Source organism: Pteropus medius, unplaced genomic scaffold (assembly GCF_902729225.1).
Source record: "Pteropus medius unplaced genomic scaffold, Ma_sr-lr_union100, whole genome shotgun sequence".
In the NCBI taxonomy this organism is placed as follows: Eukaryota; Metazoa; Chordata; class Mammalia; order Chiroptera; family Pteropodidae; genus Pteropus; species Pteropus medius.
The window spans coordinates 13,800,955-13,817,594 of record NW_024342473.1 but is presented as its reverse complement, the minus strand read 5'-3'; the positions used below and the strand labels follow the sequence as shown (position 1 = coordinate 13,817,594).

Genomic DNA, 16,640 nt, shown 5'->3' with positions numbered 1-16,640 from the left:
AGTTAGCTCTTCCTCTAAAGGGGGAAAAACAGGCTTAAGAGACACTTTATCTCATAGAAGATGACTCAGAGAGAGGAGGATCACTGCTCTGGATTTACGGCCTAAATCCATTCTTGTTAATTTTCAGGGGAAATGAGGTCCACATTTGCTCATTTATAGCTAAAGTCAATGGATAACTGAAAATTCTTGCTCCTCCCATAACAAAAGTCAACCAAAAAGCTGCTTTGCCTCACTATTCTTCCAACCATACTCAAATAAGGACATTGTCCTGTAGCTAGAGCAAAAGTGAAGTTAGATATTCATTTTGTATAGAACAAAAATCAAGACCCTATTATTTCTCTCCTCCTTTACACGAAACATACTGGTTGAGGAACCCAAAAGTGAAAGCTTAGAAGTGACGGTTTCACACAGTCTCCCCAGTATCGTAGCTGAATCTTAATATACGCAACAACTCCCTTTTTCTCACAAGCAGACTGCAAGGGCAAATGGCATCACAGCCACATGCGATGAAGGGTTGTTTGGGATGTCTTGTGCTTCTCTAGCTGTGACTTCTTCCCACAAAAATGATCAAGCAGGTAGACACATGGCTCTGCCTTACTCTCTTCCATACAAGCAGAAGGCCAAGAAGAAAAACAAATGACTGTGCTCTAACAGTTTCCTGGGCAAGATGGATTGGTGGCTCACGAAATCACTAGGCAATCAGCACACAAAATGCTCTAAGCTATAAGCTTTTGGATGACATCTGGTCAAATACAATTGCTCCCCTTTAGTTTCTACATCTTTAAGAAGGCCCAAACCAGGAATTGGTGGCCAAGAGGCAGAGTGATCCCTTTTTGCTAAATGGAGAGACTTTAAACTCTCTTTACATTCTAGAGTTTAGATTATACCAGGACAGAATACACCAGATTAAAATTTTTGTGAATGGCTCCCTATCTTACACACAGGACACAAACATCACACTCACATACACGATTACTGTGCACATTTACCAAAATGAAATGAGATGAATGGGTTTAAAAGATAAACGTGTATAGGGCATATTATAAGATTAAAGCCCATTCAATCTTGGTATTCAAAGCATTAAAATTATTAAGACCAGAGCTGAACTTCTAGCCTTCAAAGTAATAGCCATGATGGTGAATTAGGAGTGAGGTGGGGTGAAAATGGGTAATAGCCACCTTTCAAGCCCAGACAATGTTTGGATCAGACCACACCTAGTGCAGTGGTTCCCAACTCTGGCTATATATTCGAATCACCTAAACTTTACAAATTCTTGAAGCTCAGACCATATCCCAGATAAATTAAATCAGAAGCTCTGGGGCCAAGATTCAGAAATTTGTATTTATAACAAGCCCCAGAAGACTCCAAAGTGGAGATAAGCTCAAGAACGAATAGGAAAGGAGTACATCGTTTATTTGGGAGAATAAAAACTCCCCCTGCCCTCCTTATATATTAGTGCCTTATATAAATAGGGAGAGGAGCATCTGAAGCCACCTACAGTCAGCAGGGATGCAACAGGACAGAGTCCAAGTCACCCTCAGTTGCTTTTTATCTAATGGGTCAGAATCCTCAAGTTCTGGCTTTCTAAGGAAAGGACCTCTTGAAAGCAAAGTGAGCCCATCAGAGATATGGGCAGCAGAGGGAAAATCATGCAAAGTGTATCTGGAAGGAAGAAGAATGCAGGTTTTGTTTGGCTTTTTACCACCTTATTATCAAGAGGTATAATCTTGTTCTGGCTTGCATTTAGGTTATTTGGGGGCTCAAGAGACCACTTAGGAGAGAGTATCACTATAAATATGTTGCCTGCTTCTGAGAACAGGGTGCTGGGTTAGCCTGAATGTTCTCAGTTTATAAGAAAAATATCCATGTCAGGCTTGGCAACAGTTACTGATTTGTAAAGGACTTCTCTCTCCCTACTTCCTGTGTTCTTGTAGGTTAAATCTGGATCTGAATTTGGGATGGGGAAAAAAGAGAAAGAAGTATGGAAATGCTGCTTTTACAGTAAAATCAGCAGTTATTTCACCTTCTACCCCATATTCTAAGAGTTTAAACACAGACCATGCAGAGAGCACCAAGGGGCCGGTGGTATGAACAGGGCAAGACATTCACATGCAAGAGAAGCAAAAAAGGGAGTGAGATAACCTCCTTACCCTCTTGGGATTAGTGTAGTTTCCTTTCCTTCCCAAGACCCTTTCACTAATAGGTGCAGAGATTCTTCTTCTTGCCTGACTTATCTGAGTCTCTGAATCCAGAATCATTTAAGTGAGAACAAAATGGCGCTGAAACCCTGGCTTCAGGACTATGTGGAGAGTGGTTAGTCAAGAACCAGAAACTTAATGCTGTTTAGCATAGCCCATGGTTGAAATAAGCAGGCTCTTCTCTGAGTCCCATAGGAAGCAAGAGGCTCTAGAGCCCCAAGAGGCTCATGACAAATATGTATTGTAGGTATTTTATCTATCGTGATTCTTTTCGGTCACTATGTCTTTTGCCTCATGTAGACTAGAAAAATGATCGTCTTCCCAGAAATCACAGCTGAAGAAGGGTAGCAGCAGCCTTATGGTACCATGCAAAAAATAAAATGGTCAGAAGAAGAAAGCTGTGGACACAAGCATGAGGAATTCAGTCTGAGATGAGCAGCACACAGAGGGGAAAAGACGGAGAAAAGATTTTTCAACCTATGACTCAAGAATCCCCTTGAAAGATGAACGTACTTAGCTTCCTCCACTACCTCCACCTCGGCGTGAGCAGTGATTGGTGCATTGGAGTGGGCTCCCGTGGGGTCATCGACATTCAGCTCTCCATTGGTTGAACTCACCACCTGAAACAGAAAGGCAGAGTGTGACAGACACCCTGGAAAGAGGAGCCTCCTGCCGGCGCCAGAGAGGATCACTAAGGGATATCTGGTCTCTAGGTTAGTTACTAGCTAGGCAGTGTATGGAATGTTTGTTTTCCTGGGTTAAGGGGCCCATCGTCTTAGTTTAGGGATGGTTCCCAGATCCTATCATGTGAGAACACAAAATTCAATGATGTAATCATATAATAACAACTTTCATACTGAACACCTACTCTGTGTCAGGCACTCTGCTACACTGTGTGTGTGTAAATTTAATCCTCACAAAAATCCTATGAAATATGTCATATTACTCTTAAATCTACCTTTCTTACTTTATTATGCTGTAATTATAAAAAGACTCAGGGGTGATGTTAAAAAAAGTTCTAAAAAGAAAATCAATAGTGGGCATCAGAAACTATAAGCAATCACACTTTCCTTCAAAAATTTCTTCATGGCTTTGATCATTGGTTTGAAGTTATTCAAATAACAAGACTGCCACGTCCTCTCTGCTGAGAGGGCAGACGGTAAGGAAACGCTTTCCCTTGGAAGACCAGTCTTATTTCAACAACCTTTATTTCAGGTTCAGTGTCATCCCATGTCTCACTGATGGTCCCCGAACTGTAACTGAAGGCTCTCACTCCTGTCATCGGTTAATGTGGACCCGATCAGGCTTCTCTTGCTTGTGCAGCTGCTTCTGCCAACTGGTTTCATTTGCAGCACATGATTCCTGTTTATGTGGGTGCTGGGGAGTGGGACAAGGGACCCCGCTGGATAAACCACTCTGCTGTTAAAGATCTTGGCTGAAACATGGGAGAGAACCACAAAATAGAATAAATGGTTCGGATATCATATGCCCTTGGGTAAGTAACTTCATCTATTTGAGACTGCTTCTTACAGGCTGATGCGAGAATTACACAAGAGAATGTATAAGATGGTGTCTAGAAAAATGCCTGGTGTACAATAATGGAGACAGCGCAGCACAGTAAATAAGAAATAGGCTCCAGACTTGGTCAGCCCTGGTTCGAACCCTAGCTCCACCACTTACTTGCTGTGGGTCGTGGGGCAAGGTCTTCAATCTTGCTGTGCCTGAGCTTCCTAAACTAAAATGGGGAAACAATGCTGCTTACCTAATTGGGTTACTATGCAGACTCCACAGAAAGTGCTTATCCCAGCGCCATGGCAATGGCTCAATAAATGTTCATATTACTGTTATTCTCCCTCCACAGATGTTTATTCTTATCTCCCTCTAGATCTGGGGTCCTCACCAGCAGTTAATTTGCAGAAATTTCCTGCATAGTCATAAAGAGGAAGGTGGGAGGAAATACTAGTATAAGGGGTCTTTGGGGATATTTATTCAAAGAGGAAAGGGCAGACAAGGTGAATACTACTTACTAGTAGTCTATGCCCACCATTATTTCTAAACCAGAAATATGTATTGTATTTATTAATACGTGCTTTAAAAAAATTAAAACAATGCTATACAGTTAAAGAAAGCTACAACATTAAATTTGGACTTACCAAAGGGAGATCCAAATTTCTGCTAGCGATCAAATTTAGCATCTCTGATTAATGAAACCACCTGATCTTATCTATTTCTTGACACAATATAATAAATACTATATAACATTATTTATGTAGTATTCTTGCAGGAAAAAAAAAGGTTTCATGTGAACCTAAGAATGATGGAAAGAAACTGACAAATCTAAAATGTGGGACATTCTATAGAACAAGACTGGACTCTTCAAAAAAGACATGTCTTAAAAAAATTTTTTCCAGACAGGGTGACTGTTTTAATATAGATTAAGAGATTAAGAATTAAGAGACTAAGATATTGAAAGAGACTGAAGAGGCATGACAACTAAATGCAATGCATTTTGGGGACAACTGAGAGAAATGAGATATGGACTATACATTAGCTATTATGAGATTATTATTAATTGTCTTAGATATGACAGTGGTATTGCTGGTTACATGAGAGGATGCTGTTCTTAACAGATGAAGGCTGAAGTATTTTGAGATAAAATTTAATGATGACTGTAACTCTTATTAAAATAGTTTAGCAAATATTACCCAGCTCCTCACACACGGACTTAAAGCAAATATGGCAAAATCTTAATAATTCATTAGTCTAGGTTAAGGATATACATAGGTTCATTACATCTCCACCCCTCAACTTTTCTGCAGATCTGAAAATTTCAAAATAAAAAGTGGGGAAAAAACCAGCAAAAAATAAAAGGTGGAAGAGAGAGGGTTTACACTGCAGAATGGAGAACCACGCTCCTCATGCTAATGCTGTCCTGTGAATTTCCTCAGCCTACATTTGCTTCTTGTGGGCACATTCGAGCGGCATACTAGAGATAATGCTGTAAGTTCATTATGTGAGCACAAGGGTGGAGAAATCACAGTAAGTCTCTTAATGAACTCAGCAACTGGATAAGATGTTAAATAAAATGTCTTGGCCTTTACCAATATGGACAAAGGAGGAGTAAGCATCACCACTGTGAATTACCTGGTGACTCTGGGTCATTGTGCCTGCTCACAGAGTTTCACATGTTTCATACTCTCTAATTTCTCCTTGCTATGAACTGCCACTTGGCCCACAAGCAATGTCCTTGGACAACGGAAGGAAGAGGTTATCTATATTTTACAGACTAGACATCTTGCTTGTATCAACGAGAATCTAGTCTCAAATGAATCAGGCACAAATGGGAACTTTAATATCAGTTGTCTAACCTTAAACTTAACTGCGCCTAAAATAATACACTTGGAATCAATCTGGGCCTTTAGAGCATTCGCTTAATTATTTCAGGATGAAAGTACAGTTTGTCAAACCATTAACTTGCTGCCTAGATCTGCAGTGGAACAAACACTAACGTAGGTGGCCGACGAGCTGGATTCCAGCCTTAGCTCTACCACAACGTCCTTTGTGAGCCCTGGTTTCTAATTCCGTAAGACTATGCCTCATAATACTAAGTTAAATACAACGATGTCTAGGAAAGCAACTTGAAAACTTGTAAAGAACCTTAATAATGTAATGAGTTATTAGTATTTTAAACAATACCATTTTTATACCTTTTCTATTGAAAATTTTAAGTATAATTTCATTAAAAAAACAAGCTTTATTTGTATACCTGGAATATTGACATTTATTTTGCTGTAATCACTATTAAAATCAATCCCATATTCCTCTGCCTATATCACACAAAAACAAATTATTAATATCTTACAGGATTATCCATGAAAAAGACTAAGGTGAAGTACTATTTTGAACTTTAGTCCTTAACTATTGGTAACATTCTTTTTGGGAATCTCAAAAATTTGAGTTCTTAGTTCCATTTTTCAAAATATTAATATGAAGAAAAATCAGAGCTGTGTACCAAAGGAAGAAGTACTTTAGCTGATAATCAACATTTCAATCCTATTTCTCACAACTAACATATTTGGTAATTCTCTACTTTAGCTTCTCTACCTTTAAAATGGAAATAATACTGACTTCAACAATAATTGTAAATTATTGTAATTACAATAATTTTAAACTAATTGTAAATAATTAAAATTATAAAGTTTTGAGCAAATATTAGCTAAATGCTAAATGTCATTGCTAAGTCTTATGCCCTTGCTTGGTCCTAGATATTTCTAGATATTTCCTATATGTATAATTTAAACAACTTTAGAGTCATCTTTTTGAAAGAGAAAAATATACTGCCTTCTTGAATTTGGGCCTTCCATATGTGGAAGATCTGTGGAAATAGTGGAAGGATGGGAACCATAGAGACCTGCCCATTAAATAGGTTGGAATGAGAGTGTCCATGTGCCTTATCAGAGCAAACTTCTCATCTCAGAGTTCTGCACTCCCTACCAGGTCATGGTATCTGCAGGTCGTAAAGGTTAGGCCAAGCGTGGTTTGACCACATTACCTTTGGGAAGTGAGACAACTCAGAAATATGTGGACATCTGTTGTGCTAGAAAAAGTACTACTGCTTTGGTTTGCAAAAAGCATAGCCTTTATGAGTTTATACAAATTGGGGCTAAAATAAAAGAAACAGATATAGTGAGAAGCAGCAGAGCTTAACATAATACTAGGGAAATGACACAACTGCCTGCCCCTTACCCAAATGTCAAAAAAGCTAGTATAATTTAGTTTATCGAGAGTCGAGGGAGGTTGCGTTTGTCAAAAGTGCTGCCAGAAACTCTAACTGACCCCAGTTCTAACCTAAAGACAACCCCTCACAGTGGACAGCAGGATACACTGTTCAAATGAGCACCTCTGTGTCCTAGGAACACAAATCTAGTAAACTAAACTATACCTGACTATGAAGTGTTTCCCTTTTAAAATTATTTCCTATCTTTTTTTCCCATTTACAAAGTAAGTCTGTTTATAGTAAAAACAACAACAACAACAACAACAACAACAACAAAAACATTAAAAAAGACAATATAAAAAGCATAAGTTTCCAGCAACGTCATCATGTGGAAATGGCTAGTGGGAAATTCAGTATACATTCCTTGAGGATAAGGGTATTTAAAATATTTATGTAAAAGGACAAATAGTATATTAGGCTCTGTAGGCTACAAAACTACTCAGCCCTGCCACTGCAGCATGAAAGTAGACAAAATGTAAATAAATGAGTGTAATTGTGTTCTAATAAAACTTTATTTACAAAAACAGGCAGAAGGTGGGATTAGGCCCACTGGTTGAGTCTGCCCACGCTACTCTACATTGTTCCTTTTTTTTCTGCATATGCTAATATATATGTCCTTATGTTTATTCTCCTTCATACATATTTTTTCATACATATTTGAAAATAAATTTTAAAAAGGACAAATTTTAGATAGTGTTTTACAATTTGCTTTCTTCACAACACATCGTGGACATTCTCATAATACCCAGAGATCTCTCTCTCTCCACTGCACAGAAGTATTATATTTTTTTTAGTTAATGTGGAGCTGATGAACATTTAGTTGACTCTGATTTTCTGGTATTAGAAACAAGCCAGCAATAAACATTCTAGAACTGTACTGTCTAATACAGTAGCTACTAGGCACATGTGGCTACTGAGTACTTAAAAAAGTGTAAAATACATCTAGATTTCAAAGACTTAGTTAAAAAAAAGGTAAAATATCTCTAATATTTTTAATACTGACTACACGTTGAATTATTTTAGATATACTGAGTTAAATATATTATTAAAGTTAGTTTCACCTATTTCTTTTTGCTTTTTAATGTGACTACTAAAAAATTTTAAATGGCAAATGTGAGTCCTATTTCTTTTAACAGCCTTGTTGTAGAACATATATCTTCAGTATCTGCGCATTTATGAGGGATATATATCTAAAACTAAATTCATTGATCATAAAGTGTAGATATTTAAGATTTTAACTGATATTGCCAAATTATCCTCTAAAATAGTTACAATTCACATTTCAATAATAGTAGGATAGGCCATTATTAAACTTACACTTTTTACAAATGTGATAGACAAAAAATAATGTATATATATGTATACGCATTTTTAATCATTAGGTTTTATTTTTATCAGAGTTATGTAAGCACACTGTGTAAAGAATCAAATATTTCTACAAGGATTGTTAGGCAAAACAGCAGTCTCTTTCCCCAATAGCACCATTTCCCATTCCTTGACAGTTGATTCTCTTGTTTTTTACCTACATATCTCTGAATAACATGAATCGTAAGTCGTCATTTTTGGCATTATATTCACCACTTCCCATCTATCCATTCTGCCATTATAATTTATTCTGTAATTTTGACTAGATCAAAATTGTTAGTGTTGGCATTAAGACTAGTAAAAGCTATTTACAGCTGTGCATGCAGTATACCAAGGTTATTTTTCTTTCCCTATGTAATTCCTTAATTTTCCTTGGAATTAATTATCTTTCAAAATTTATTTTTACTTTGCTTTTTATACATTAGTTGATAATCACTAATTCTAACCAAACTCTCTGTCATTTATCTAAACAGCTGCTATCAAGATATTCTGATATATTGGTGTCCTAGTCAATTCATCATTTTGGTTAAAATTGCTCACAAAGCCTCTTGACCACCTCTGTTTGGGACAGGCTGTCCTCTTCTATTGGCATACAGCTCTTATCCTGGGATCTCCTAACTTTACCATTATACTGGGGAGCCCCTTTACTTCTCTCCTGTGTTCAATCTTTTGTTTCCTGGGTCCCATATATTCCTCTTACTTAATTTATTCACTCATTTTCATAGTGCACATCCTCTTGTAGCTTCGTAAGAAAGGGTGCACGAGAAGTAAAATTTTTGAGACCAGATTTTTGAGAATATCTCTATTCTACAGTCCAACCAGACTGACAGTTTGGCTGAGTACAGAATTCTAGGTTGGAAATAATTTTCCCTCAGAATTTTGAAAGCATTGTTCATTGGCTTCTAGCTTCTTGTATTGACGTTCATAAATCTGAGGCTACACTATAATCCTGATCCTTTCTTTACATATGACTGTCTTCTCTTTCTGGAAGCTTGAAGGATCTTCTCTTTGTCTTCGGTAGTTCAAAATTTCACAACGATGTATCTTGGTATGGTTCTATCATCCATTAGGGTGGGTCCTTCTGATCTGGAAACAGGTCTATGAGTTCCGATAAATTGTTTCGTTAATGATTTCCTCCCCTCTACTTTCTCTGTTCGCTCTTTGGAACTCCCATTATTTAGAAATTGGATCTCCTGGACTCTCCTTAAATCTCATATTGTTTTCTCCTATTTTCATCTCTCTCTCTCTTTACTTTTTGGGAGACTTCCTCACAATTTTATCTTCTAAGCTATTGAGTTTAAAATTAAAAAAAAAATTTTATTACATTTTTACTTTTCAAGTATTTTGTTTGTTTGTTCTTAAGAGTGTTCCTTTTTAAAAATAGCATCCTGTCCTTGCTCCAGAGTTGCAGTATCTTCTGTCTCTGAGGATATTAATAATGAGGTATTTTTTGTTGCTGTTGTTTGCTTTGGTCTCTTTCTTAATAAAGGCTTTCCTCAGAAATCTGATAATCCTTGATTTGTTTGCTCATATTTAAAAGCAGGAGATTGCAAAGTTAATTGGCACTTTGAGTACGGGGGTGGGACTTTTAAAGTACAGATCTCACTGCAGAATGACCTAGTTGGGCCATTTCATTAGGGAAACCCTCTTGTCAGTATGCTCAGATGTTTTCTTTATGGAATGGTCAGATTTCCCAGAAGCAACTCAGACTCCTGCCTGGAAGTACCTACTTGGCTATCAGCATTCAGAAGCACTAAATGGGGAAAGCAGGCAGTCAATATGCATACATTCATTTGATCTCCCTTTTTTCAGGCTAGTACTCTGCCCCCAAATGTGACCCTCTATTTTGCCTTTTCCAAAGAATATATCTTTTGCTGGGGAGGGAGGAGAACATCTAGAATCTCTGGCTTCTTAAGCAGACTTTTAACCAATCTTCTTTATTTTAGCGCATGCCCTCCACACCCACCTAACACCTTACAGAATGCCAACTTCTGAGTCTTTTGAGGATTCCCCAGTATAAATAGAGTCTCAGCTTTCCTCTCTATTGGCTCAGGATTCAGTTTTCTTGAGATTCCTAAGTCACTTAATAATTACCCATCTACTTTCCAGCTTCTAACATTTTGTTGCTGTTGTGTCCTCTTTTGTTTTTTTCCATCCTTACATAGATTTATGCCTTTAAAAAATCTCTTTACTATTCTTTTTGTGTTGTTTCAGGAGGAGTGAGAGTACATCTGTGTGTTCAATCCATCATTTTTACCTCGATGTTCCTATGATGTTTTTACAGGGCCAAAGCTATCTCTCAAATTCCTGTGAATAACATGATCTTCAGTGAATCACTCCATGTAAATGCATAACCTAGACAACCAGACCTACTGAGATGCATTTCTATGTGCACAAGGTTTGACTACCCCTTTATAGGAATTTCTGTTTGGTAGTTCTAGGTTCACTTGTATACCTCAAATGGTGGTGTCACCTACTAGTATGAGAAAAATATTTATGTTAAGATTATTAAAACAGTGACATACAAGAAAAGAGACACAAGTACTTCAGAAATAATTCTCTAAGACCATACTTATTCCAGCAGAAAAAAGAAATAGCCCAACTTCTTGGGTACCTACTCAGAAACAGTTGACCTGAACTAATTAACATTCTCACCTTATGCACTAAGGCATATATCATCATGGAATGAGCTACATCTGCAGTCCTCTGGTCAAAAAATACTTAATTTTATACACATTCCAGGTCTTTACAATTCACAGATTTGACACTAACACATTTCCACCTTGACATTATTTTTATGGTTTATCATGAGTGGATCAAAGTTGTAAGACTAGTTTAAGTAGAAATCAGTATCAGAAATTACAGAAACGTTTCTTTGTCAATGACAACAAACCAGCAATCTTTCTACAAGTGACGCTTACAAGTCCACATAGGCAGAAAATCAGCACATGGATATTCAGTTATCTATAGGAGCACCTCGACCCTGCTCTAAGTTTCTATTCTAAAGGAACCTGAGTTTCGGAGCAAGCCAACATTCTACCAGCCAAGCTGGAAAGGCCAGGAAAAGGCAATAAAGGCAGTAAGTACCTGCACTGATCCCCCATGGCGGTCTGCAGCCAAGTGAGACGTCAGGTACGAGGTATTGGTCTGCCGGCTGGGCTGGATTTCCCATTCTCCTCGGCGCTCTGACGATGCAGTCTGCTCAGGCATTAGGAAGCATGAGAGCAAGATATGGAAGGAAAGGTGAAGCAACAGCAAGCAATAACAAAATCAAGTACATTAGTGTCCCTGAGGGTTTTGTTTTCATTTTGGATTTTAAATTAACAACCACTGCAAAGCACTGAGAAAAAGTTAGCTTGGCTACATTAATTTCAGCCTAATGAGCCAATACATGACATTCTACAGCACACTACCCTGACCTAGACACAGAAGAAAAAAAAAATCACCAAAAGAGGGAAAAAAGCCATCAAAGGCTAAAATCACCGTTTAGCTTCCAAATTAGTAAAATTTCAGTAGCTACTAAGCAGACCAAATTCAGAATGTTAAGATTGTTGAACAAAGGAACAATCATACTCACAAATCATTTTACTGATTAAAGATCTATCTAAGCAGACAGAAAATTCCTAGCATTAGGAATGAAGATAATATGCCTTTTCCTTAAATAGGGAGCCCACTACTCTCAACATAAACCTCCATGAGACTTTCAACTAAGAGGAAATGAGCAGGGGCAGTGGCTGGAATATGCTTTCTTAGTTAAAAGAATGAACAAAGTATCTCTTCAAACCAGGTTCATAGGTCAAGAATATGAAAAGATGGGGAAAAAATAAGGCCACATTGTTTTCCGATTCCTCTAGCTAACATCCGCTAGTCCAGATTTAGAAAACGTTTAGATATAACCACTATGAATTATTTCTTCTAGAAAGCAAAAGGCAGATCTTTTGCCAGCAAAAGGAGGGCTTTCAATTCAAACCCTTTTTGGGTTCTGCTTTCACCTTTGCTGTCAGTCAGGCTTTCTTCATTCCTTTTTTACCTGTTTTTTAGATCTCACACTATTCTGATCTTGCTCATATGTGATTTTTGTTCTGAAGAATCTGTTTAGGTGCCTCTTCCCCGTACCAGATGGCTAAGGAGGTGTTAACATCATGATGCTCAGCTGTAACAGTCCTAAGGCGCTATAAAAATGAAAAATGAGGCGTTGGAGAGGCAGCAATGAGGGATTAGTAAATCAAATTTTAATTGCTGCTGATATAAACAGCAGCAGGGGTTGGGATGTGATATTGCTGCTCTGCATGAAACCAGTAAGGATGCTATAAATCTTAGAAATGTTCACAGCTATAAATGTTGTATTCATTAAAAAAAAAAAAAGTAAGAGTGAAGAAGAAGTGGTTTGAGGCTTCATGTTCACTCTCCCCCTTCTGTTGACAAGAGTTGTTTAATGCTCATCTATAAGTCACCAAAATGGCTTTCTTATTTTTTTTTAAAAAGGCCTCATGCACCAGCTACAACTTACTTATCTTCTTTATTAATGGAATATGAAGTCGCATGGGTAACAGCACTATAAAGGATCCTGGCCATGTTTCCTGATGTTCCTCAGGGAATGAGCATATTCTCTAAGAAGGCAGCTGTATTAACTTGCTTGCTACATACTCTTACAAAAGAGGGGTTTGATTTTATATTGCTAGTCACATTCGAGAGAATCAAAGCCACCCCAAAAATATCTCCCTCCCATTATTTCTGCCAGCAGAATTTCAGATGTTTCATTTTCCAAAATAAGACTGGTTTATAACATAATCATAACAATTTTATATAGTTTATTGATAGTATCCATACCCTCAGAGCACTTAATCTCATTTATTCTTACTACTACAGATTTAAGGATAAATGTGTTCCAAAATAAGACTGGTTTATAACATAATTATAACAATTTTATATAACTTATCAATAGTATTCATACTCTCAGAGCACTTAATCTCATTTATTCTCACTACTATAGATTTAAGGCTAAATGTGTTCTAATATTATTAAGTACTATCTATAACTGATATCTATTAGTGATAGCCTCTTTAGCTCTTGCTAGGACTTTTTTATTTTTTATAATATTTAAGTAGAATATTTAAGCTCCTAAACTACAGAACTGTTAAGTTCTCAAAAACTTTAAATGCTTAAAAAATATCCAGACATTTATAAGCTATTCGGTGTTGAGTTCTATGATATGTGTTCAATGCAATTACTTCTTTCATGAATGCTGTTTTGCCTTTGTTTTTAAAGCAGATACAATTTTAAATGGCAAGAAATGCACATAAAACACTCACATACTTTTAAGCTTAACAAAACCCTAGACAGTTGATCAACTATTATTTCCATTTTTACTGAAATACATCTCAGAAGTCTGGTTTGATGCTACTATCTGATTCACAGGGCTGTGCACTTGTTTATATTCATTCTAGCTAAATAAATAATTTGTTGGAAGAATTGAGATTTTTGTCCTAATAGTTTTGTTTTAATGAAAACATCAAGACTTTTTCAAAGGCCTAGAAGTTACTCCATCTCCATCCTCAAGTAATGTGCTACTTATCTTTTAAAGAGAGAAAAATGTTAACATTCCTGATTGCTTCATAAATGCTTTCACCGTGACAAAGGAAGAAAATACTATACCATACAACTACCTTCCGATGCCTTCTATGTCCACTGAAAGCAATAAAACTAAGTGACAAATGTGAACCTGGTTTGTTAGGTTTATTATTTCAGGAATTACTTTTCATCATGATGCTAATAAGCTCTACGACTATTCTTTTCTGGAATTTAAGGGCTTGCACTTACACCTAAAAGTTGATGTAGTAGAAAGGGTCATTTGCCAGTTTTAGAAAGCAACTGAGTGCCTAGGAGCTCGATCAAACCAAGGAATGTTGACAACTACAGCATTCTGCTAGTGTACCTTCCCCTGAAAGGTATTCTAGGCAATGCTGTGTACACAGGGGTTATGATTAGGCATGATCAGCACAGGAACTAGTTATGCTAAGCAAACTAGTAGAGGAAATCGGCATGTGAACCCTTCTCTCTCAAAGATCACTCATGCACAAGTGTCTATCTAAAAGGCTATTAGGAGCATCCATGAGTAGAAAAGTCATTCAGCAAAGGCAATTCCTCTGCATTACTTGAAAAGCAAAGGTCCACCTGGAGCGTGTAAATCCCCAAAGGTAGAAGCAGGAATCTCAAGCAGTGGGAATTCCTTGGGGGAACACTTTACAATCTTCAGTTTTGATTGTATGACCTGCGTGGAAATGCTTGGTTTACTATCCAGTAGGTGAGTGTGGAAACGAGGAAGCAGTAATCCCACATAGCATAAATCAAAGGCAAAGCTAACAAAAAATACTTGAGGAAAACACAGAAGCCTGGTGTAAAAAGTCAAACCCAGCACCTAGGCCTAGGGTAGAGGAAACAAGTATCTCAGCAGTCATTTGGCAGGTATTAATGGACAAACAGTGAAGAGAACAACATTAATAAGAGGACAGGTAAATATAGTCTGATAACCCCTCAGATACTACCCCATCTATGGCTAGAAAATTATTTCGAATTCTTACTGAAGATAAGTTACTGTTCTGAAGCAAAAGGCAGGTAAACATCTTTCTTCAGTTGTAGCAAACAAATCACCAAATCCTATTCTTTATACAAAGTTATTTTAAAAACTTAATGTTGATTATATTCACAAAGAACTTTATCCATTTCACTTTATGGCTCCCCAAATACTTTAAAAGTTGCCATTTATACAGAACATTATGGTCTCTCATGTCAGACTTCCAGGCCTCATTATAGTCTTCAACTATAACAATAATAGAGACTGGATAGTATCAAAGGTTAGCAATGAATACACTAGAGTCCATTCTGACTTATCACACTTCCAAGATAAAAAATTTTTGAATGTAGTTGGGTGTAAGATGAAGAAGTAAGAATGGGGCAGGAAGAATGATAAAGGAAACATCTTAAGAAATTTTGAGGATATAATGAACCTTAGATATGAAATGAAAAAAAAGCTGGCACAGTTATTGAAATATATACTTTAACAAAATTAGAACTTCCTTCTATTAAGCCCATGAAATAGAACCAATTTTCCTATGCCAGACAGGAGTTATTCCATATAACCTGTCACATGTGCTAAAAGTGACTTCTTGTATTCTATATACTTGATCATGTATCAGGGATGTTTGAAAATCACTGATAAGAATCTGGAAGGGATTATTACCAAGCTCCATGCTATGCAGGCCCACAGAGCTGAGAGTATCAATTTAGTGAAACTCTGAAAAATCACAGGAACCATCCTAGAGGTCTGAAATCCTCTACTCAAACTCTGCCCTATTATTACTCAAATGGCATAAGACACCTCCCCTGGGGAATGATTTATCTAGGCAGGATTACTCCAGAATTACCTTCCTACAAGGAGGTGCCTCAGAACACAGGGTGTTTGCTGCAATACAAAATACTGAAGAATGCACACAGAGAAAAATTTTAGTATGGAACAGAGAATTAAGAGCAAAGGTAAGCAGCAGGGACTAGGTGATAAAAAGGTAAGAAACTAAGAAAAAGATTGTATTTCAGTTTTGCATTTGCTTGTTTCCCCCCTGGAGTTAAGATCCCAGAAATGAGGAGGGACAGTCTTATTCCGCATTGAGCTCTATGCTGGAGGGTGGCAGGGCGAGTGCACTTTCCACACCTGAGCTCCTGCTAGACAGCAGGCGGCAAGTTAGAAAATTACACACAGGTCAGAAAGGGGCAAGTTACTTCTGAATGAACACATGTGCTCCTTCAGCTAGCAAACTCTGAACCTGGCTGAAAATGAAGCACCATTCTATAAAAGGGAACAGAAAAATTGGGTTTTTGTTTGTTTGTTTGTTTGTTTTTAAGGCTACCAGACTTTTAAAAAGTACTAAAGATATTTTTTATATGAAGATCTCTGACCATCTTGGCTACTTAGCAATCTAGCTTAACTTCCCCTTTGGAAAAGCTATGCTTATAACAAGCTTCGTTCAGAAAGCACCACAGCACTAAAACATCTTTCTTCTAAGGCTATATATTCCCTAAATCTAATCCCTTGGAGTCTAGATACAAACAAACAAACAAATCTGAACCACTCTTTTACTGTGGGCACATCTTTAGAACTCAATATGATTTGACTCTTTTAGGTTTTGTTATATATTTCTTGTCTGTTTATAAGGTACTGAGTTAGTTTAAATATGGTTCTTCTGGGAAGATGGAGGGATCAGCTTTACTGATCCTTGATTCATATTTTCCTGTCTAGCCAGACT

The 16,640-nt window shown here is 37.2% G+C and overlaps 1 protein-coding gene across 10 annotated transcripts in view; it reads right to left on the bottom strand.

Moving 5' to 3' along the window:
* The window catches only part of CSNK1G1 (casein kinase 1 gamma 1), a 146,833-nt gene that overhangs the window by 10,493 nt on the left and 119,700 nt on the right, over positions 1-16,640 (bottom strand). For 6 of the 10 annotated variants that reach the window (XM_039865319.1, XM_039865320.1, XM_039865324.1 and 3 more), the window contains 2 exons: positions 11,428-11,538; positions 2,712-2,818 (listed from right to left, as the gene is read on the bottom strand). In XM_039865319.1, the coding sequence (XP_039721253.1) occupies positions 2,712-2,818; positions 11,428-11,538 (218 nt within the window). Of the gene's footprint in view, positions 1-2,711; positions 2,819-3,402; positions 3,634-11,427; positions 11,539-12,370; positions 12,513-16,640 lie in introns of those variants that run through there. The other 4 variants (XR_005653366.1, XR_005653367.1, XM_039865322.1 and 1 more) reach the window with 4 other exon arrangements.